This window comes from Lepidochelys kempii, chromosome 1, assembly GCF_965140285.1.
Source record: "Lepidochelys kempii isolate rLepKem1 chromosome 1, rLepKem1.hap1, whole genome shotgun sequence".
NCBI lineage: Eukaryota > Metazoa > Chordata > Testudines > Cheloniidae > Lepidochelys > Lepidochelys kempii.
Genome location: NC_136380.1, coordinates 8,537,220 through 8,561,028, shown reverse-complemented (window position 1 = coordinate 8,561,028; position 23,809 = coordinate 8,537,220). Strand labels below are relative to the sequence as shown.

Below are 23,809 nucleotides of genomic sequence, written 5' to 3'. Positions count from 1 at the left end.
TTAATGAGTAAAGAGCTGGAGCAGACTATCCCGAATCTGTTGGCTCCTCACCCCATAGATGATGGGGTTTAACATGGGGGGCACCAGGAGATACATGTTGTTCATGAGAACGTGGAAATGCAGGGCCATATTGTGCCCAAACCGTTCCGTGAGGATGGAGAAGAGATGTGCGATGTAACAGGCTAAGATGACGCAGAAGTGGGAGCCGCAGGTCCCAAAAGTCTTGAGGCGGGCGTCCTTTGTTGGGAGGCTGAAGATGACCCTGAGGATCTGGGTATAGGACATGGCGATACAAAACACATCCACGCCGGTCACCAAGAATGCCACAGCCAGGCTGTAGTAACTACTGAGGCGGATGTCGGCGCAAGCCAGCTTCACTACAGCTATGTGCTTGCAGTATGTGTAGGGAATGATGTTGGTTCTGCAATATGGCCACCTCCTCGCCAGGAAGGGATAGGGCAATGCGAGCATGACGCCACGCAGCACCAGGGCCAGGCCAATTTTGGCCACCACAGGGTTTGTCAGAGTGGTGGAATATCTCAGGGGATCACAGATGGCCACGTAGCGATCAAAAGCCATGGCCACAAGGATCCCAGAATGCACCAAAGAGCAGCTGAGAAGGCAGAACATCTGGATGAAGCAGGCGCTGAAATTGATCTCCCTGGAATTGAACCAGAAGATACTTAGCATTTTGGGTACGACGGCCGTAGATGGGACCATGTCGGCGATGACCAGCATGCAGAGGAAATAGTACATGGGCTCATGGAGGCTTGGCTCCCTCTTCACGATGAACAGGATGGTGAAGTTCCCCAGGATGACTATGGCATACATGGCACAGAAGGGGATGGAGAGCCAGACTTGGACTGCCTCCAGGCCAGGAATGCCCAGCAGGATGAAGGTGGAGGGGTTGGTGAAGTCGGTTGAGTTGGAATCTGACATGGAGTAGGAGAGAAGGTTTCCAATGCTGAGGCAGAATGGTGTTTCCTGCATGTACCATGCGTTCCCCTGACTTCCTGTATGTGCCCAGGGTCTAGGGCGATGGTCGCAGGACAAATGTCTGGATGGAAAGAAAATGTTAATATTAGACACTACATACACAGCTGGAGGCTTGTCTCATGGAGGAAGCAGGTTGGTCGCTCTTCACACACTGAAAAATGACATTTTAATGATTAAGATAAATGAATTATGAACTGTCATCAATATAAAGGGAAGGGTAAACCCCTTTAAAATCCCTCCTGGCCAGAGGAAAAATTCTCTCACCGGTAAAGGGTTAAGAAGCTAAAGGTAACCCCGCTGGCACCTGACCAAAATGACCAATGAGGAGACAAGATACTTTCAAAAGCTGGGAGGAGGAAGAGAAACAAAGGGTCTGTGTCTGTCTATATGCTGCTTTTGCCCGGGATAGAACAGGAATGGAGTCTTAGAACTTTTAGTAAGTAATCTAGCTAGGTATGTGTTAGATTATGATTTCTTTAAATGGCTGAGAAAAGAATTGTGCTGAATAGAATGACTATTTCTGTCTGTGTGTCTTTTTTGTAACTTCAGGTTTTGCCTAGAGGGATTCTCTATGTTTTGAATCTAATTACTCTGTAAGGTATCTACCATCCTGATTTTATAGAGGTGATTCCTTTACTTCTATTTACTTCTATTTCTATTAAAAGTCTTCTTGTAAGAAAACGGAATGCTTTTTCATTGTTCTCAGACCCAAGGGTTTGGGTCTGTGCTCACCTATGCAAATTGGTGAGGATTTTTACCAAACCTTTCCCAGGAAGTGGGGTGCAAGGGTTGGGAGAATTTTGGGGGGAAAGACGTGTCCAAACTATGTTTCCCAGTAAACCCAGTTAGAGTTTGGTGGTGGCAGTGGATATTCCAAGGACAAAGGATAAAATTAATTTGTACCTTGGGGAAGTTTTAACCTAATCTGGTAAAAGTAAGTTTAGGAGGTTTTCATGCAGGTCCCCACATCTGTACCCTAGAGTTCAGAGTGGGGGATGAACCTTGACATGGTGGCAGAGTGGTGGGATTAACCTGAAATCATTTTGATATCAATTTGAGATTTTTTGAACTAGAAATACAGATTTTAAAAAGGAAATTATTTTTTCCTTTGGAGCTGCTGGAAAGCAGCTTGTTTTTTCTCTGCTTTGGGGCCAGAGCAGAGACAAAAGAGGATTATCTTTGTGAATTGCAGGTTTTCTTTGCCTGGAGGCAGGGTACTTAACTCCTGCAGGGAAATTCACAGTCTTGGTAAACCAGAAGGTTTTTTTTCTAAAAGTAAATAGGGGGGGTGTTCTACCCATTTGCCTGGAGACAAAAGTGGCAGGGGCTTTTTTTTTTTTAGGATTTTGATTTTTTTACAAGGAGCACAAGTTTGAAAAGGATTTTTTTTTCTTTTGGGCTGCTGGTAAGCAGGTTTCCAAGTAGTTGGAGGTTTTTTGCTTTGATTTGGGGCCAGAGCAGAGACAAGGGAATTGTCTTTTTCTGTATGCTGACAATCACTATCAGAGAATAGGTATTCTATTCCAGCACAGCGAAATTTTACAGCCAAGTTTTGTTTCTTTATTTCTAAACCTCGGGTGTAAAGTTAGTTAAAAACAGAGGTTAGGATGACAAAACCCATGGCTCCACAAAAGCTGGAATTAGCCAGATTTCAGGCTGAGGAAAAACAAAGGGAACATGAAAGACAGATAGAACTCATGCGGCTGAAGGAGGAGGAGAGGGAAAAAGAGAGGAAGCATGCAATGGAGATGGAGAAGGTAAAGGCTCAGCAGAATATACCAACAAACCCTAGCAATCCTTCTCCAGGTACCACTCCCCATCCCAGAAAGTTCCCCACCTACAAGGCAGGCGATGATACGGAGGCCTTCTTAGAAAACTTCGAAAGGGCCTGCCTTGGGTACAACATCTCTACTGACCAATACATGATAGAGCTGAGGCCGCAGCTCAGTGGACCCTTAGCTGAGGTGGCAGCTGAAATGCATAAAGAAAACATGAACAAGTATGAACTGTTTAAATCCAGTGCGAGAGTCAGAATGGGGATAACACCCGAGCAGTCTCGTCGGAGGTTCAGAGCCCTAAGGTGGAAACCAGACGTGTCATTTACCCGACATGCCTACCACATTGTGAAACATTGGGATGCCTGGATATCAGGAGCAAGTGTTGAATCTCCAGTACATTTGCCCTTCCTAATGCAAATGGAACAATTCTTAGAGGGTGTTCCTGAGGAAATAGAAAGACATCCTAGATGGGAAGCCCAAAACTGTAATTGAGGCAGGAGAGATTGGAGCCAGATGGGTGGAGGTGGCAGAGAAGAAGAAAACTGGTCGCAGTTGGAGCGGAGACCAGAAGGGACAACCCCAGATCACACCCTATTACCGGGGGCCGCCCAAAGCTCCACCTACCTCCCAAAGAACCCTCTAGACCCCGTATCATCCCACCACCCCATTCTCCAGCAACCCACCTCACCCCAGTGACCCGTCAGCTGGACGATGTTTTAAATGTAACAAGCTGGGGCATGTAAAGACCAACTGTCCCAAGAACCCCAACAGATTACAGTTCATTGCACCGGAATCACACCAGAGGTCCGCAGGCCCAGATACCTCCCAGATACCCTTGGAGCAGAGGGAAACTGTGAGTGTGGGCGGGAAGAAGGTCACCGCATGGAGGGACACCAGAGCACAAGTGTCAGCTATCCGTGCTTCCTTAGTGGACCCCAATTTAATCAACCCAGAGATCCAAGTGACGATTCAACCTTTCAAGTCCAACTCTTACAATTTGCCTACAGCCAAGTTGCCTGTCCAGTACCAGGGCTGGTCAGGAATGTGGACTTTTGCAGTCTATGATGATTATCCCATCCCCATGCTGTTGGGGGAAGACTTGGCCAATCATGTGAAGCAGGCCAAGAGGGTGGGAATGGTCACCCGTAGCCAGGCTAAACAAGCCGTGAGGCCTAGCTCTGTTCCGGAAACTTCTATCAGGACCCGGTCAGAGGTGATGGACCCGGACCCCCGGCCAATGTCTGCAACAGCAGTAGTGGGTCCAGTCCCAGAGACTCAGACGGAACCAGTCCCAGAACCGGAACCAGAGGAACAACCAGCACCAAACCATTTGCCAGCACTGAATCCATGACTTGCAACCTCAACACCAGACACCACCGAACCTGAACTGGCAGCAGCCCATAACCCTGCACAAGAGGCTCAGCCAGAGCCTGATCCCCAACATAGTGTCCCAGCGGAAAGCGGGTCACAGTCAATGGAAACAGCCCCATCCCCTACATCGCTTCCAGAGGGACCAAGCATAGGTCCACAATCCAATGAGGAACTGATGTCTCCAGCATCAAGGGAACAGTTCCAGACTGAACAGAAAGCAGATGAAAGCCTCCAGAGAGCTTGGACGGCGGCATGGAGCAACCCACCACCTCTCAGCTCTTCTAATCGATCCAGGTTTGTTGTAGAAAGAGGACTTTTATACAAGGAAACTCTTTCTGGTGGACACCAGGAAGACTGGCATCTTCAGAGACAGTTGGTAGTTCCAACTAAATACCGGGCCAAGCTCTTGAGCTTAGCCCATGATCACCCTAGTGGCCATGCTGGGGTGAACAGGACCAAAGACCGTTTGGGGGGGTCATTCCACTGGGAGGGAATGGGCAAGGATGTTTCTACCTATGTCCGGTCTTGTGAAGTATGCCAAAGAGTAGGAAAACCCCAAGACCAGGTCAAAGCCCCTCTCCAGCCACTCCCCATCATTGAAGTTCCATTTCAGCGAGTAGCTGTGGATATTCTGGGTCCTTTTCCAAAAAAGACACCCAGAGGAAAGCAGTACATACTGACTTTCATGGATTTTGCCACCCGAAGGCTGGAAGCAGTAGCTCTAAGCAACACCAGGGCTAAAAGTGTGTGCCAGGCACTAGCAGACATTTTTGCCAGGGTAGGTTGGCCCTCCGACATCCTCACAGATGCAGGGACTAATTTCCTGGCAGGACCTATGGAAAACCTTTGGGAAGCTCATGGTGTAAATCACTTGGTTGCCACTCCTTACCACCATCAAACAAATGGCATGGTGGAGAAGTTTAATGGAACTTTGGGGGCCATGATACGTAAATTCGTAAATGAGCACTCCAATGATTGGGACCTAGTGTTGCAGCAGTTGCTCTTTGCCTACAGAGCTGTACCACACCCCAGTTTAGGGTTTTCCCCATTTGAACTTGTATATGGCCGTGAGGTTAAGGGACCATTACAGTTGGTGAAGCAGCAATGGGAGGGATTTACACCTTCTCCAGGAACTAACATTCTGGACTTTGTAACCAACCTACAAAACACCCTCCGAACCTCTTTAGCCCTTGCTAAAGAAAACTTACAGGATGCTCAAAAAGAGCAAAAAGCCTGGTATGATAAACATGCCAGAGAGCGTTCCTTCAAAGTAGGGGACCAGGTCATGGTCTTAAAGGCGCTCCAGGCCCATAAAATGGAAGCATCGTGGGAAGGGCCATTCACGGTCCAGGAGCACCTGGGAGCTGTTAATTATCTCATAGCATTCCCCACCTCCAACCCAAAGCCTAAGGTGTACCATAGTAATTCTCTAAAGCCCTTTTATTCCAGAGAATTAAAGGTTTGTCAGTTTACAGCCCAGGGAGGAGATGATGCTGAGTAGCCTGAAGGTGTCTACTACAAAGGGAAAAGTGCTGGTGTTGTGGAAGAGGTGAACCTCTCCATGACCCTTGGGTGTATGCAGCGACAGCAGATCCAGGAGCTGTGCACTAGCTACGTGCCAACGTTCTCAGCCACCCCAGGACTGACTGAACGGGCATACCACTCCATTGACACAGGTAATGCTCGCCCAATTAAAGTTCAACCTTACCGGGTGTCTCCTCAAGCTAAAACTGCTATAGAACGAGAGATCCAGGTTATGTTACAGGTGGGTGTAATCTGCCCCTCTGGAAGTGCATGGGCATCTCCAGTGGTTCTAGTTCCCAAACCAGATGGGGAAATACGTTTTTGCGTGGACTACCGTAAGCTAAATGCTGTAACTCGCCCAGACAACTATCCAATGCCATGCTCAGATGAACTATTAGAGAAACTGGGACGGGCCCAGTTCATCTCTACCTTGGACTTAACCAAGGGGTACTGGCAGGTACCGCTAGATGAATCTGCCAAGGAAAGGTCAGCCTTCACCACACATGTCGGGCTGTATGAATGTAATGTACTCCCTTTTGGGCTGCGAAATGCACCCGCCACCTTCCAAAGACTTGTAGATGGTCTCCTAGAGGGATTAGGATAATATGCAGTCACCTACCTTGATGATGTGGCCATATTTTCAGATTCCTGGGCAGACCACCTGGAACATCTATAAAAAGTCCTTGAGCACACAAAGGAGGCAGGACTAACTGTTAAGGCTAAAATGTGTCAAATAGGCCTAAACAGAGTGACTTACCTTGGACACCAGGTGGGTCAAGGAACTATCAGCCCCCTACAGGCCAAAGTGGATGCTATCCAAAAGTGGTCTGTCCCAAAGACAAAGAAACAATACTTCTTCCAAGTATATTCCAAGGACAAAGGATAAAATTAATTTGTACCTTGGGGAAGTTTTAACCTAAACTGGTAAAAGTAAGCTTAGGAGATTTTCATGCAGGTCCCCATATCTGAACCCTAGAGTTCACAGTGGGGGAGGAACATTGACATGAACAATTGACCCTACTAATGTCAGTTCCATATTTTATGGTGCTCCTTTTGTCAATAATTCCTACACATCGTGGTATGGGAAACCTTAATAGGCACCAGCAGGAAACACGAGTGGATGCTGGTTTTCCCTCATTGTTCCTTAGGCCTTATCTGCACTGCCAAGTTTTTTTGCCAAGAGGCAGCATTTGCTGAAGAAATAGTGGAGGTGTAAACACTACAAAGCCACTTTTGAAGACAGAACTCTTCAGTTTCAGTGACGTAATAAAGGCACCTTAACAAGAGGTGTAAGGGTTTGCAACAATGATTTCTTTTCAAGGCTCTTTGGTCATTGACCAAACTTTCAGTGAAAAAGTCTGCCAATTTACACATAGGCTTAATGAAATGAAACCCAGACTAGAGAGTCCATGCTGTAGGCAGTTTCCCATTCACCTAATGACTGAAAATCTGAGAGTGGGGAAAAAACACCTTTGCTAAGACATGTGCCGGGGAAAACATCCCAACTAGAACCCACCTCACGGAAAAGACTTGGGCATCATTGATAGCAGCTCCACAGAAACTCCCGCTCATTTACAGTACTGGCCACAACAAAGACAATGTTCAGATGTGTAAGGAATGGGATGGAGAATATCCTGCTTTGGAGATGCACTCACTTTTGGTCACCCAGTCGCTATAAAGGATCTAGTAGATAGAAAGGGGATTTCCCAGGCAGGCTGTGAGAATCGGGGAGGCTGGCGTATGTGGATAGACTGAAAAGTCTGGGACTGGTTAGTTTAGAGAAGAGACAATTAAGGGGGCATACGATAGAGGAGAACAAAATAAAGAATGGAACTGATTACATTGATATGGACAAACAGAGAACAGCTCCCAGCCAGTAATAGCTATCTACAGATACCCTTCAAAAGGGCCAATTCCACAAAGATAAGGCAAATGATCAGCAAAACTGAGTGGGAGGAAAAATGTAGACAGAAAAATGGGAATGAAAAATGGGGGAAGTTCTTTAAGAAGAGTTTATGAGAGAGCTAAAAAGCCATGATTCCACAATCAAGAAAGTGGAGAACTTTGCTTAAAAACCCAGTTCAGTAGCAAAGTGAAGGCAGCAATTGAGGGGGGAGGGGGAAGCAATATATAACAAATGGGGAAAAGGGAAAAGAGATAGCAAGCAATACAAATTGGAAGTTATGAAAATTAATACAGGATGTTACAGACATCAGGGGGAAATCCATGCTTTGCAGGGCTAAGGATAACAAAAAGGAGGTTATTAATTATATTAAGAAGAAAAGAAACCCTAGAAAAAGTATAGGCCAATTCCTAGAGGGAGAAAGGAAACTTGTAAATGTTGAAGAAAAGGGAGATGTGTTCAAGAATTAGTTTTGTTCTGCATTTGGAAAGGAGCAGTATCAGGTACTCAGATCACATATGGTCATGAAACACTTTCCAGTCCATTAGCAGTCAAGGAGGATGTTAAACAGCATCTACAGTAGAACCTCAGAGTTACAAAAACCAGAGTTACGAGCTGACCGATCACCAAACATCTCATTCCGAATCAGAAGTAGGCAGTCGGGCAGCAACAGACTCCCCCACCCCCACCCCACCCCAAAGGAAATAAAAGACAGTTCTGCATTAAACCTAAACTGCTAAAAAATAAAGGAAAGTTTTAAAAAGAAGATTTGACAAGATTAAGAAACAATGGAAAATCTGATTTTGGATAATTTAAAAAAAATCTAGCATGATCTAATTGTCCCTTCTGATCTTAAACCTATGAATCTATCGATACAGAAAGTAGGTCAAGCATTTATATTTACTCTGTCTCATAACACAGGAACAAGGGAACATTCAAGTACATTGAAAGTCTGAATATATAACACTGAGAAAGGAAAATTGTTTACCTAATCCAGATTTGGCCAGTGGAACTCGTTGCCACAGACATTGTTGGAGCAAAGAGCACAAGTGAATGGGATTCACAAATGGATTGGCCATTGTAGGTGGTGCTGGGGACACCATGTTTAGTTAACGCTGTCTGACACATTCAATTAGGAGACCTCATTTTCAGTTGGTTATAAGTTTGCCAAATTTTAACCGTTTGGACTGAAATTTCCCACACTGGGTTTCTGCTTCTAGCTGAATTGTTTTTGAAAGTTTCAGGCATAACAGTTCAGCCAGCTTCTCAACTGAAGCCAGGAGAAAAGAGGTCTTGCCCATGTTGAAAAATTCAAATAATTCTTCCAGTGAGGAGCCCTAGCCCCTCCATGATTTCCATCACAAAGTCAGGTGAGAGCCATCCCCGTTAACAACCAGAGCCCTGAAATGCAAGAGGAGGAGGGAGAGTCCCTGTGCATTAGCTCACACACAGCTGGCTCCTGAGGTCTTTACTCAATTCTTACTCCAAGGGGAGTTTTGCTTCTGTGGGGCCTGAGAACGTATGGGCCACAGCCTCATAATTTGGCCTGGTATTCTACATCTACTGAAACCTTTCATTCTGGAGCATCCCCTGTGCCACTGAAGTGCAGCCACCTCGGGGCTGGAGCCCATCAGCCAGGGGCAGAGAAAAGGGGACACTTTGGCCAGTGATATTGGAGCAAACTCATCCCCTGTGGCAAGGGCCCCAGCATGGTTAATGGTTTTGCAGAACGGAAAGGACCACAGACCTATTCTCTATCCCATCATACCCACGTTGCACTCGGTCTGTCGAGCAGGTGAGCTCCTCAGCAAGAGATGGGTACCTGTGAATTCTGAGCCAGACGTGTCTTCCCTGGGAACCCCCTGCAGGCAGCCGTTTCCCACACCTCTCTCACCCCAGCATCTGCAACAGCATCCCACGCCGAGAGCCGACCATGGGTGTGCGCCATTTATAATCTAGCTGTGCACACTCCCAGGTGGGTTCACTCAGCCTCTAGGGGAGAAGCGGCATCTGGATGCAAATAGGCTGGAAACCGTAGACACTCTGAGTAGCCAATGTCTCTCTTTCAGTGTCTGTGCTTCTGTGTTCTTTATCCAGGTTTAGAAGTAAACAATAATTAAGGGACGTTCCCCAAGGGAGATGAGAACTCTTGGGCTCTCCACTGAGTCAGAGAGGAATTGGCTGCTCTGTGTATTTGTGTATATTTAAAAAGTAGAGTTGATTCAGAAGAAAACTAGGGATAATGGGCAGCTCTCCAGAGGGTTTGATACCCTGTAAATGCCCAGTATTAATGGGTAGATAGTAGACAGAGAGATCTGGAGAAAAGTGACTATATGACGATAACAGGGTTTAAAAGAGAGCTGGATAAATTCATGGAGGTTAAGTCTATTTATGGCTATTAGCCAGGATGGGTAAGGAATGGTGTCCTTAGCCTCTGTTTGTCAGAGGGGGGTGATGGATGGCAGGAGAGAAGTCACTTGATCATTACCTGTTAGGGCACCTGGCATTGGCCACTGTTGGTAGACAGGATACTGGGCTGGATGGACCTTTGGTCTGACCCAGTACAGCCATTATGTTCTTATGTTCTTAAGGTAAGTGAGGAGAGATACGAACACTTTCTGCAGGCACACAGGGCTATCGCTAAGGCATCAGAAATCAGTAATTCTCATCAGTAACTGTCATCATACTGTGTAACACCTTTCATTGAAGGATCTTCAAAACACCAAGTAAAGGAAAGTCAACTATCAACATATCGTCATTATACTGAAAGGTAAACTGAGGCAAAGGGAGACTGACTTGGTGAAAGTCACACAGAGAATGACAGACAGAACCCAGGACTCGTGACTTCCCTGCTCTAACCATGATCTCTCCATTAGTAACTGAGTGCATGAGAAGAAGGAAATGGACTCATGGTCAAGCAGGGCTTGTTCTTTAGGTGGGTGTGACGGACTTGCCCAGGATGCAACCTGGAAAGGGGGTATCGCTGAGCCCTTTGGCATACCAACCTGGGCTCTCTTTCACACTTTGATGATGTGACAAACTGCAATCCTCTCCAGGTTTGGACTCTCACAGCCAGACACAACTGCACCCAGCTGCAGTTACATGAATGTTTTCACGAGGCACTCATGAACCAACAATAGAGAGGCTAAAGCCAATTCCCCGCCTGCCCGCCCCTACCCCCAGAGTTCCCCAGGCTAGGAACCCAGAGCTGTACTGTCTTACTCTGGTCAGAAGCCCAGAGACTGTAAGTTTATTACCCAGTCCACCCCTCCCTCAATGTGGAGAGGACAATACATTAGCCCCTGTTCCTGAGCACATTTCCCTTTTGCATTTCACACAACACACTGTTTTAGATTAAAAAAAAATATATAAAACCGAGTTATTAACTGCAGAAGGATAGATTTTAAGTGACTATAAGTAATAAGTGTACAGATCAAAGGAGATGACCTAAGAAATAAAGGAAAATGACTATCTGAGTTCTATAAACTTGACAGGATTTGAATCACGCAGTGTGTCACCCTGATGGTACAAACAGTCCACCGTTCCTCCATGCACAGGCTAGAAATGCCTTCAGCCTGGGAGCAAATCCTCAGTTCTGTCCTTGTTCCTAACGTTTTTCCAGGTGTTGAGTTATGCGGGGGAGTGAGGCCAAGCGATTTTCTTACTTCCACCTTTTATGGCTTCTGTCATTCAGAGGGACCTTCATTTTTCCAAGCAGAAGCCCCCAGCACAATTACCAGAAACGCTCAGGCACAAATGGAGTCCAGTGTCACATGAGCTGCTCATATGCCCTCACATGCTTTCAGAATTTTTGGCACAAAAATGAGACATGCATACAAATAGGGTAATCATATTCAGCAAATCATAACTTTTTCACTGATACCATTGATACCTGTTCCTTTGGGGGCACAGAATGTCACACCTCCCCCCTTAGTTTACTGCAGAAGTGTTAGTCACTGACTGGGTTGGAGGGAGTGTGCCCAAGGCCTTCTTAAGGTTTGGAACATACAATGCCCAAGCGTTGCAAACCTTGGAGTGTGATCCACATGTTTTTTTACAAAGTTCTGTGTGCCTTCTATTTGTCACTAGAAAGCCTGTCTTTGTAAATGTGCAGGATTGTCAACCATTGTGTTTTTCCAACTGGTGATAACTCAATGCAGATAGTCATCAATGCCATGAAGTGGTTTGCCTCAGTTTCCCCTTCCACACAGCAGACCAGGTTTATTATGCTTTCCCTGCCGTAACAAGCTTTGAGACTGTTTAGAGGTGTTAGCTGAGAAGTAGTATTCCCATAGGGCTTCTTTTTTACTACATGTAGCAGGTTACAACTTTTGATAGAATTTACCATCAGTACCAAATTCTTTGTTATAAGATTTACCATTAGCAACATACATTGGATGAGGCTTTCTTCCAGCAACTCACGGAAGTTACTAGATGGCAGGCCCTGGTTCTCATGGGAGACTTCAATCACCCTGATATCTGCTGGAAGAGCAATACAACGGTGCACAGACAATCCAGGAAGTTTTTGGAAAATGTAGGGGACAATTTCCTGGTGCAGGTGCTGGAGGAACCAACTAGGAGCAGAGCTCTTCTTGACCTGCTGCTCACAAACCAGGAAGAATTAGTAGGGGAAGAAAAAGTGGATGGGAACCTGGGCAGTGACCATGAGATGGTCGAGTTCAGGATCCTGACACAGGGAAGGAAGGAGAGCCTGCAGAATACGGACCCTGGACTTCAGAAAAGCAGACTTTGACAACCTCAGGGAACTGATGGTCAGGATCCCCTGGGAGAATAACATGCAAGGGAAAGAAGTCCAGGAGAGCTGGCTGTATTTTAAAGAATCCTTACTGAGGTTACAGGGACAAACCATCCCAATGAGTAGAAAGAATAGTAAATATGGCAGGCGACCAGCTTGGCTTAACAGTGAAATCCTTGCTGGCCTTAAACACAAAAAAGAAGCTTACAAGAAGTGGAAGATTGGGCAAATGACGAGGGAAGAGTTTAAAAATATTGCTCGGGGATGCAGGAGTGAAATCAGGAAGGCCAAATCACACCTGGAGTTGCAGCTAGCGAGAGATGTTAAGAGTAACAAGAAGGGTTTCTTCAGGTATGTTTGCAACAAGAAAGTCAAGGAAAGTGTGGGCCCCTTACTGAATGAGGGAGGTAACCTAGTGACAGGGGATGTGGAAAAAGCTAACGTACTCAATGCTTTTTTTGCCTCTGTCTTCAGGTACAAGGTCAGCTCCCAGACTACTACATTGGGCAGCACAGCATGGGGAGAAGGTGACCAGCCCTCTGTGGAGAAAGAAGTGGTTCGGGACTATTTAGAAAAGCTGGATGAGCACAAGTCCATGCGGCCAGATGCGCTGCATCCGAGAGTGCTAAAGGAGTTGGCGGATGTGATTGCAGAGCCACCGGCCATTATCTTTGAAAACTCATGGTGATCGGGGGAAGTCCCAGAGGACTGGAAAAAGGCTAATGTAGTGCCCATCTTTAAAAAAGGGAAGAAGAAGGATCCTAGGAACTACAGGCCAGTCAGCCTTACCTCAGTCCCTGGAAAAATCATGGAGCAGGTCCTCAAGGAATCAATTCTGAAGCACTTAGAGGAGTGGAAAGTGATCAGGAACAGTCAACATGGATTCACCAAAGGCAAATCATGCCTGACTAATCTAACTGCCTTCTATGATGAGATCACTGGCTCTGTGGATGAGGGGAAGCAGTGGACGTGTTGTTCCTTGACTTTAGCAAAGCTTTTGACACTGTCTCCCACAGTATTCTTGCCAGCAAGTTAAAGAAATATGGGCTGGATGAATGGACTATAAGGTGGATAGAAAGTTGGCTAGATTGTCGGGCTCAACGGGTAGTAATCAATGGCTCCATGTCTAGTTGGCAGCCGGTATCAAGTGGAGTGCCCAAGGGTCAGTCCTGGGGCCGGTTTTGTTCAATATCTTCATAAATGATCTGCAGAAAAGGACCTAGAGGTTACAGTGGACGAGAAGCTGGATATGAGTCAGCAGTGTGCCCTTGTTGCCAAGAAGGCCAATGGCATTTTGGGATGTATAAGTAGGGGCATTGCCAGCAGATCGAGGGACGTGATCATTCCCCTCTATTCGGCATTGGTGAGGTCTCATCTGGAGCACTGTGTCCAGTTTTGGGCCCCACACTACAAGAAGGATGTGTAAAAATTGGATAGCGTCCAGCGGAGGGCACCAAAAATGGTTAGGGGACTGGAACACATGACTTCTGAGGAGAGGCTGAGGGAACTGGGATTGTTTAGTCTGCGGAAGAGAAGAATGAGGGGGGATTTGATAGCTGCTTTCAACAACCTGAAAGGGGGTTCCAAAGAGGATGGCTCTAGACTGTTTTCAGTGCTGGCTGATGACAGAACAAGGAGTAATGGTCTCAAGTTGCAGTGGGGGAAGTTTAGGTTGGATATTAGGAAAAACTTTTTCACTAGGAGGGTGGTGAAACACTGGAATGCGTTGGCTAGGGAGGTGGTGGAATCTCCTTCCTTAGAAGTTGTTAAGGTCAGGCTTGACAAAGCCCTGGCTGGGATGATTTAATTGCAGATTGGTCCTGCTTTGAGCAGAGGGTTGGACTAGATGACCTCCTGAGGTCCCTTCCAACCCTGATATTCTATGATTCTATGATTGCATCATGAGATGTAACAATAACTCTGGATTTGGGTACCCGCCGTCCCCCTTTTCTCTATCCACGAGAGGTCAGTTGTGTGACTGCTCGTCTCCGGTAAGTCACTTACACAGTTCCCTCTCAATGCTGGAGCCACAGGTTGGGTGCCTGGGAGCACAGATGCTGAATCAGCCATTCTGTCCTGGGCATCATCCCCCATGTGATCAGTGAGGAGACATTCCTGTACTCCCACTGTTCCTCCCCCATTTTCCTCCTCTGCGGCCCCCTCTAGGACACATACCCCTGTGCTCTCTAGAGTGGGAGCTATCCCCTGTTCATGCGTGAAGGACTCACAGCTAACAGCCTGGACAGATGTCTCAGTGGCAGGCTCCAAACCCCTCTCCCTTTCTCAGGTGGCCTTGCCTCCTGCTGTTTTGTTAAAGGAACCCATAACCACCTCTTCAGTAGTTTCTATGATTCTATCAGTCTTCTCTGGGCTCCTGTAGAGGGGTGAGCATCCCACTCCGGCCCTGAAGGGGTTAAAACAGCCCTGGGAGAGGGCTGCTCTTGGGAGCCAATAGTAAAAGCAGCCCTGCAGAGGGCTGTGGCTGGAGAAAAGGAGTGAAAGCAGCAAACCCAGTTGATTGCGGAAGCAGCCACAGCTGTGGCCAGCTCAATCAGGGCCCAGCTGGCCCTTTGAAGAGGGCTGTGGGCCAGGAGCTGGGAGGAGACCCTCTCTTTCCAGCCTGGAGGGAGAAGGATCTGGCTACCTGAGAGAAAGGGTACCTGAGGCAGAGTGGAGCTGGGGAAAGGCAAAAGGAGCTGGAGAGCTCCAGCCTGGCAACTCCCCAGGCTGCAGGCCTTGAGCAAAGCCGATGGAGGTATTGGGGCTGCAGAGGGGCAGCCCAGGAAGAGGCAGACGCAGCTGGTCCCAAACTTCTTGCCAATGATGAGCGGCCTTTACAGACTGCAGTTTGGCCCAGTGAGAGGGGGCTAGATGGTGACTGGCAGTAGCCACTGAGGCAAGGTGGGGATAGAGGGTTGGGAGGTTCCCCTTGGAGGAAGGGGGTACTGCTGGAGGCAGAACCCTGACATTAAAGGGCACCGGGGTTCAGGAGGTACATGGGGCCTGATGCAGGCGAGAAACTGGCCAGAAAGAGGCGCTCCGAAGCTGCAAAGGGCTAATTCCCAGGACCACCAGCACAATGTGCCGCACCAGTGAATCTTTCCTTCACTACAGCTCCCCTCTGGAACACATCTCCCTGTGCTCCCTAGCATTGGGTTTTCCCCTTGTTTAGCTTCAACATTGACATTTTTTCCCTAAGGCAACGCTGGCCTTAGCTATAGGGCAGGAGCTGGTCTCAACCACCCCTACCCCTGGAAACATGCAGCTTCCCTCTCTTGTAGAGGAATCAAGGAGACCTCTCATTCTTTGAGCAGTTCCTGGGACTTTCCCCTTTCCCTCTGAGGTCCCAACAGAAAGCACCTTCTTGCTGAAGGTGGACACTCTAACAGCCTGAGCTACATGAAAGAAATCATTGCCAATTAGCTTATCAATAGGATTATCGTCTCCTACCCCCACTGATAAAACAGCTTCCAAACCTTTGGTTTCTATGTGCACTTTAGCCAAAGGCAAAAGGATTTTGTAACAGCAAAATAATAAAAGTTCTGCCATCTGTCCTGTCAGTATGTCTCCTTGTTGCAGTATACCTCTCCTAACCACCGAAATTTCTGCCCCTGTATCTTCCCACCCAAGGTGTCCCCTGCTATTAATGCTGACAGCCTTTAAGTGCTTCATGCCTAGTTCAGCAGGGGCTAATTTTAGAAACCTTATGATAAATGACAGGTGCCCAAGGGGCTTCTGTGCTCAGAATCGCAGCATTCACATGGGCTATCCTGCTTTCTTTGAGCACAGGGCATTTATTCCTCAGGTGATCAGTGAAATTACAATGATAGCACCTCCTGGACTCTTCTGTTTTCACAGGAGATTAGGGTTGGGAATTAGAAGAATGGGGTAAAATGGGACCATACTTCCCATCGAGTGTAAACCCCTCTGTCTGTGGTTTATTCACAATAATTGCTTGTCTTCTCAAAATCATCAGCTACAGAAGCCATCTCATCCACAGTTTTCACCTTTTTGTCCCATAGACACTGTTTCACATCATCTTTACCTGTGTTTAAAAAGTGTCCTGAGAAACAAGTTCAAACATTCCTTCAAACCTTGTAACACCTGTGCCCCTTACCCACTTTCCCATCTAGCCCGGGGCAGTAGCCTGACCAGTGTAAGTTTATTTTCCACTACAATCCTCCCTCAATGTGGAGAGGACAATGCACCAGCCCCCGTTCCTTAGCAGATTTCCCTTTACACTTCAAACAACAACTATCTTAGATAAAAATATTAAAATGATTTATTTACTACAGAAAGTGATTATCACTAAGAAGTGTACAGCTCAAAGTAGATGACCTAAAAAATAAAGCAAAATCGCAATCTGAGTACTATAAACTAGACAGGGTTTGAGTCAAGCAGTATCTCACCCTGATGGCACAAACACCCTGATTGGACAATCTTCCATACACAGGCCAGGATTTCTCCTTTCCAGTCTGGGACCACCACCCCAGTCAAAATCTTTTCCCTCCAGATGTGTCTTCTGGTGTTTTATTGTGGGGGGAGTGTGGCTAAGTGTTGATGTCACTTCCCTGTTTTATAGCTTCTGCCATGTTCAGGGAACTTCATTTTTCCAAACAAAGCCCCAAGCACTGTCAGTGGGAAAGTATAGGCACAAGATGGAGTCCAATGTCACATGACCTGGTCACATGTCCTTGTATCCTTCAATGAGTCATCACAGGGACCATTACCCACATTCTGGCCAGACATCTACAGGAAAGTCCACCAGGTGGGGAGAAGGCAGGAATGTCTGTGAGGGGAGGGCTCCTGCCTCATATTGGGAATGAGGGGCGATCAACAGGTTATCTCAAGTGCTTATATACAAATGCACAAAGCCTTGGAAACAAGCAGGGAGAACTGGAGGTCCTGGTGATGTCAAGGAACTATGACGTGATCGGAATAACAGAGACTTGGTGGGATAACTCGCATGACTGGAGTACTGTCATGGATGGTTATAAACTGTTCAGGAAGGACAGGCAGGGCAGAAAAGGTGGGGGAGTAGCACTTTATGTAAGGGAGCAGTATGACTGCTCAGAGCTCCGGTACGAAACTGTAGAAAAACCTGAGTGTCTCTGGATTAAGTTTAGAAGTGTGTGCAACAAGAGTGATGTAGTGGTGGGAGTCTGCTATAGACCACCGGACCAGGGGGATGAGGTAGATGAGGCTTTCTTCCGGCAGCTCACAGAAGCTACTAGATCGCATGCCCTGATTCTCATGGGTGACTTTAATTTTCCTGATATCTGCTGGGAGAGCAATACAGCGGTGCATAGACAATCCAGGAAGTTTTTGGAAAGCGTAGGGGACAATTTCCTGGCGCAAGTGCTAGAGGAGCCAACTAGGGGGGGCGCTTTTCTTGACCTGCTGCTCACACACCGGGTAGAATTAGTGGGGGAAGCAAAAGTGGATGGGAATCTGGGAGGCAGTGACCATGAGTTGGTTGAGTTCAGGATCCTGACGCAGGGAAGAAAGGTAAGCAGCAGGATACGGACCCTGGACTTCAGGAAAGCAGACTTCGACTCCCTCAGGGAACGGATGGCCAGGATCCCCTGGGGGACTAACTTAAAGGGGAAAGGAGTCCAGGAGAGCTGGCTGTATTTCAAGGAATCCCTGTTGAGGTTACAGAGACAAACCATCCCGATGAGTCGAAAGAATAGTAAATATGGCAGGCGACCAGCTTGGCTTAATGGTGAAATCCTAGCGGATCTTAAACATAAAAAAGAAGCTTACAAGAAGTGTAAGGTTGGACATATGACCAGGGAAGAGTATAAAAATATTGCTCGGGCATGTAGGAATGATATCAGGAGGGCCAAATCGCACCTGGAGCTGCAGCTAGCAAGAGATGTCAAGAGTAACAAGAAGGGTTTCTTCAGGTATGTTGGCAACAAGAAGAAAGCCAAGGAAAGTGTGGGCCCCTTACTAAATTAGGGAGGCAACCTAGTGACAGAGGATGTGGAAAAAGCTAATGTACTCAATGCTTTTCTTGCCTCTGTCTTCACTAACAAGATCAGCTCCCAGACTGCTGCTCTGGGCATCACAAAATGGGGAAGAGATGGCCAGCCCTCTGTGGAGATAGAGGTGGTTAGGGACTATTTAGAAAAGCTGGACGTGCACAAGTCCATGGGGCCGGACGAGTTGCATCCGAGAGTGCTGAAGGAATTGGCGGCTGTGATTGCAGAGCCATTGGCCATTATCTTTGAAAACTCGTGGCAAACCGGGGAAGTCCCGGATGACTGGAAAAAGGCTAATGTAGTGCCAATCTTTAAAAAAGGGAAGAAGGAGGATCCTGGGAAATACAGGCCAGTCAGCCTCACCTCAGTCCCTGGAAAAATCCTGGAGCAGGTCCTCAAAGAATCAATCCTGATGCACTTGCATGAGAGGAAAGTGATCAGGAACAGCCAGCATGGATTCACCAAGGGAAGGTCATGCCTGACTAATCTAATTGCCTTTTATGATGAGATTACTGGTTCTGTGGATGAAGGGAAAGCAGTGGATGTATTGTTTCTTGACTTTAGCAAAGCTTTTGACACAGTCTCCCACAGTATTCTTGTCAGCAAGTTAAGGAAGTATGGGCTGGATGAATGCACTATAAGGTGGGTAGAAAGCTGGCTAGAGTGTCGGGCTCAACGGGTAATGATCAATGGCTCCATGTCTAGTTGGCAGCCGGTATCAAGTGGAGTGCCCCAAGGGTCGGTCCTGGGGCCGGTTTTGTTCAATATCTTCATAAATGATCTGGAGGATGGTGTGGATTGCACTCTCAGCAAATTTGCGGATGATACTAAACTGGGAGGAGTGGTAGATACGCTGGAGGGGAGGGATAGGATACAGAAGGACCTAGACAAATTGGAGGATTGGGCCAAAAGAAATCTGATGAGGTTCAATAAGGATAAGTGCAGGGTCCTGCACTTAGGATGGAAGAATCCAATGCACCGCTACAGACTAGGGACCAAATGGCTAGGCAGCAGTTCTGCGGAAAAGGACCGAGGGGTGACAGTGGACGAGAAGCTGGATATGAGCCAGCAGTGTGCCCTTGTTGCCAAGAAGGCCAATGGCATTTTGGGATGTATAAGTAGGGGCATAGCGAGCAGATCGAGGGACGTGATCGTTCCCCTCTATTTGACATTGGTGAGGCCTCATCTGGAGTACTGTGTCCAGTTTTGGGCCCCACACTACAAGAAGGATGTGGATCATTTGGAGAGAGTCCAGCGAAGGCCAACAAAAATGATTAGGGGTCTAGAACACATGACTTATGAGGAGAGGCTGAGGGAGCTGGGATTGTTTAGCCTGCAGAAGAGAAGAATGAGGGGGAATTTGATAGCTGCTTTCAACTACCTGAAAGGGGGTTCCAAAGAGGATGGCTCTAGACTGTTCTCAATGGTAGCAGATGACAGAACGAGGAGTAATGGTCTCAAGTTGCAGTGTGGGAGGTTTAGATTGGATATTAGGAAAAACTTTTTCACTAAGAGGGTGGTGAAACACTGGAATGCGTTACCTAGGGAGGTGGTAGAATCTCCTTCCTTAGAGGTTTTTAAGGTCAGGCTTGACAAAGCCCTGGCTGGGATGATTTAACTGGGAATTGGTCCTGCTTTGAGCAGGGGGTTGGACTAGATGACCTTCAGGGGTCCCTTCCAACCCTGATATTCTATGATTCTATGATTCTTCCATGGCCCATTATGTGCTCATTGATGGGCCATCAACTTGAATAGTCCTCTCATAATGTGCTGGCTCAACTAGTTGTAAGCTACCATGTGGGAGTTACCACAGGAACAAACACATTTGAAATACAGGTCATTGTAAATATTCTTATCTTCAGATACAAAAATGAGACATGCATACAAATAGGATAATCATATTCAGCAAACCATAGCTTTTCCACTAACACCTCACATGACATAGTTTGTACAAGATTTGTGGCAACTATATAACAGTGGTGAATATGGGGGTTCCAGGGTGTTGCTTTGGGGTACAGTGAGTTACAGCAACATATCTATCAAACTAGAGCTCTCTAAGGTCTAATTTTGTGTTTTAATATAAGCCATACATCCATGTCCCAAGCCATGGTTCAGAGCAAAGAAAATTGAATGAGTGATTTTCCAGCTACCCATCACATGTGCAATATGTGACCCCCTGAAAATGTCCATCTCACTTTCATTGTTCAGCGAGTGTCTCCTGCACTTTCTGTTTGTCAGACCTCAGCCTCACACACATTGCTGGATAAACAGACAAGGAAGGAATTTGTGCCTTGGGGAAGTTTTTAACCTAAACTAGTAGAAATAAGCTTAGGGGGTCTTTCATGCAGGTCCCCACGTCTATAGCCCAGAGTTCAGAGTGCGAAGGGAACCCTGACAAGGGCCCGGCACCATGTCACCAGCCAGCTCTGCATGGAGCTTGGTCTGAGAGCCAGAGCACCAGGAGAAAACTTGAGGTCCCTTTATGAGTAAAGGGCTGGAGCAGCCTATCCCAGATCTCTTGGGTCCTCACCCAGTAGATGTTGGGGTTTAGCATAGTGGGCAGCAGGAGGTACTTGTTGGCCATGAGAATGTGGAAATGCAGGGCCACATTGTGCCCAAACCAGTGCATGGGGAAGGAGAAGAGAGCTGGGATGTAAGAGTTTAAGATGACACAGAGGTGGGAGCCACAGGTCCCAAAACTCTTGAGCCAGGCGTCCTTTGTGGGGAGGCTTAAGATGGCCCTGAGGATCTGGGTATAGGACACAGCAATAAAAAACACATCCAGACAGATCACCAAGAATGCCACAGAGAGGCTGTAGTAACTACTAGTGTGGATGTCAGCACAGGCCAGCTTCACCACAGAGATGTGCTCACAGTATGTGTGGGCAATGATGATGGTTCTGCAATATGGCCACCTCCTCACCAGGAAGGGAGTGGGCAGTAGGAGCATGGAGCCGCGAAGCACCATGGCCAGGCCAATTTTGGCCACCATGGGGTTTCTCGGGGTAGTACAATGTCTCAGGGGATCGCAGATGTCCACATAGCGATCAAAAGCCATGGCCATGAGGATCCGAGACTCCATCGTAGAGAAGCTGAGAATGAAGTACAGCTGCAAGAGGCATGCACTGAATTTGATCTCCTTGGAATTGAACCAGAATATGCTCAAAATTTTGCATAGGATAGACATAGAAAGGACTAGGTCGGTGATGACCAGCATGCAGAGGATATAATACATGGGCCCATGGAGGCTCGGCTCCCTCTTCACGATGAACAGGATGGCGAAGTTCCCCAAGATGGCTATGGCGTATATGGTGCAGAAGGGGATAGAGATCCAGATATGGGCTGAGTCCAGGCCAGGAATGCCCAGCAGGATGGAGGTGGAGGGCTTCGTGAAATTGGTTCAGTTGGAATCTGACATGGAGTAAGAAAGAAGGTGTCCTATCCTGAGGCACAGTGGTGTCTCTTGAATGTACTGTACATTCCCTGACTTCCTTTATGTGCCCAGGGTTTAGGGTGATGGTGGCAGGACAAATACCATATTCACCCTCCCAACAAAGGACACCCAGCTCAAGATTTTTGGGACCTGCAGCTCCCACCTCTGTGTCATCTTAGCCTTTTACATCCCTCATCTCTTCACCGCCCTCACGCAATGGTTTGGGCATAATGTGGCCCTGCATTTCCATGTTCTCATGGACAATGTGTATCTCTTGGTGCCCCCCACGCTATACCCCATCATCTATGGGGTGAAGACCCAACAGATCCGGGATAGGCTGCTCCAGCTCTTTACTCAGAAAGGGACCTAGAGTTTTCTCCTGATTCTCTGGCTCTCAGACCACGCTCCATGCAGAGCTGGCTGGTGATATGGTGCTGGGCCCTTTTCTCTGAATCACTGACTGGCCAGTCAAAGAGACTGTCAAGGTTCCTTCCCCACTCTGAACTCTAGGGTACAGATGTGGGGACCTGCATGAAAAACCCCTAAGCTTATTTTTACCAGCTTAGGTTAAAACTTCCCCAAGGTACAAACTATTTTCCTTTTTCCCTTGGACTTTATTGCTGCCACCACCAAGCGTCTAACAGATATATAACTGGGAAAGAGCCTGCTTGGAAATGTCTTTCCCCCCAAAATCCTCCCCAAACCCTACACCCCCTTTCCTGGGGAAGGCTTGATAAAAATCCTCACCAATTTGCATAGGTGAACAAAGACCCAAACCCTTGGATCTTAAGAACAATGAAAAAGCAATCAGGTTCTTAAAAGAAGAATTTTAATTGAAGAAAAAGTAAAAGAATCACCTCTGTAAAATCAGGATAGTAAATACCTTACAGGGTAATCAGATTCAAAACACAGAGAATCTCTCTAAGCAAAACCTTAAGTTACAAAAAGACACAAAAACAGGAATATCCATTCCATTCAGCACAGCTTATTTTCTCAGCCATTTAAACAAAACATAACGCATATCTAGCTAGATTACTTACTAAGTTCTAAGACTCCATTCCTGTTCTGTTCTGAGGAAAAGCATCACACAGAGAGAGAGAACCTATGTTTCTCCCCCCGTCCAGCTTTGAAAGTATCTTGTCTCCTCATTGTCATTTTGGTCAGGTGTCAGCGAGGTTATCCTAGCTTCTTAACCCTTTACAGGTGAAAGCGTTTTTCCTCTGGCCAGGAGGGATTTTAAAGGTGTTTACACTTCCCTTTATATTTATGACAGAGACATTAAATCCTTTCCTGACATTACTGTGCTGTGTCAGCATCACAAACTGGGCAACCTGTCTATGAACAACTCATAGAGTTGCCACCTTTCTAATTGCTGGTAACTGGAAGCATGACGCCCCACCCCTGTACCATGCATCTTCCCCCAGGTTCCGCCCCTGCTCTGCCTCTTCCTCTCAAGGCCCCTCCTGCAACTCTCTCCTCCCCTCCCCACCCCCTGTCACTCTATGGATTGTCCCGGTGACACTCTGCACTCCAAAGCACCCCATATTTACCACTGTCATGTTGTCAAGGTTCCTTCCCCACTCTGAACTCTAGGGTACAGATGTGGGGACCTGCATGAAAACCTCCTAAGCTTACTTTTACCAGCTTAAGTTAAAACTTCCCCAAGGTACAAATTAATTTTACCCTTTGCCCTTGGAATTTCCACTGCCACCACCAAACTTTAACTGGGTTTACTGGGAAACGTAGTTTGGACACGTCTTTCCCCAAAAAATCCTCCCAACCCTTGCACCCCATTTCCTGGGAAAGGTTTGGTAAAAATCCTCACCAATTTGCATAGGTGACCACAGACCCAAACCCTTAGAATCATAGAATATCAGGGTTGGAAGGGACCTCAGGAGGTCATCTCATCCAACCCCCTGCTCAAAGCAGGACCAATCCCCAATTAAATCATCCCAGCCAGGGCTTTGTCAAGCCTGACCTTAAAAACTTCTAAGGAAGGAGATTCTACCACCTCCCTAGGTAACGCATTCCAGTGTTTCACCACCCTCCTAGTGAAAAAGT

General features: G+C 47.0%; 2 protein-coding genes across 2 annotated transcripts; both read right to left on the bottom strand.

Annotated features, from left to right (window-relative positions):
• LOC140898792 (olfactory receptor 52R1) lies at window positions 1-990 on the bottom strand. The gene has a single exon (XM_073313241.1). The coding sequence runs from the start codon at window positions 988-990 to the stop codon at window positions 1-3; it is 990 nt and encodes a 329-aa protein (XP_073169342.1).
• Window positions 991-9,462: 8,472 nt separating this feature from the next.
• LOC140905611 (olfactory receptor 52P1-like) lies at window positions 9,463-23,307 on the bottom strand. The gene is made up of 3 exons (XM_078851225.1): window positions 23,299-23,307; window positions 20,846-21,700; window positions 9,463-9,564 (listed from the first exon to the last, which is right to left on the bottom strand). The coding sequence occupies exons 1-3, from the start codon at window positions 23,305-23,307 to the stop codon at window positions 9,463-9,465; spliced, it is 966 nt and encodes a 321-aa protein (XP_078707351.1).
• Between the last annotated feature and the right edge of the window lie 502 nt (window positions 23,308-23,809).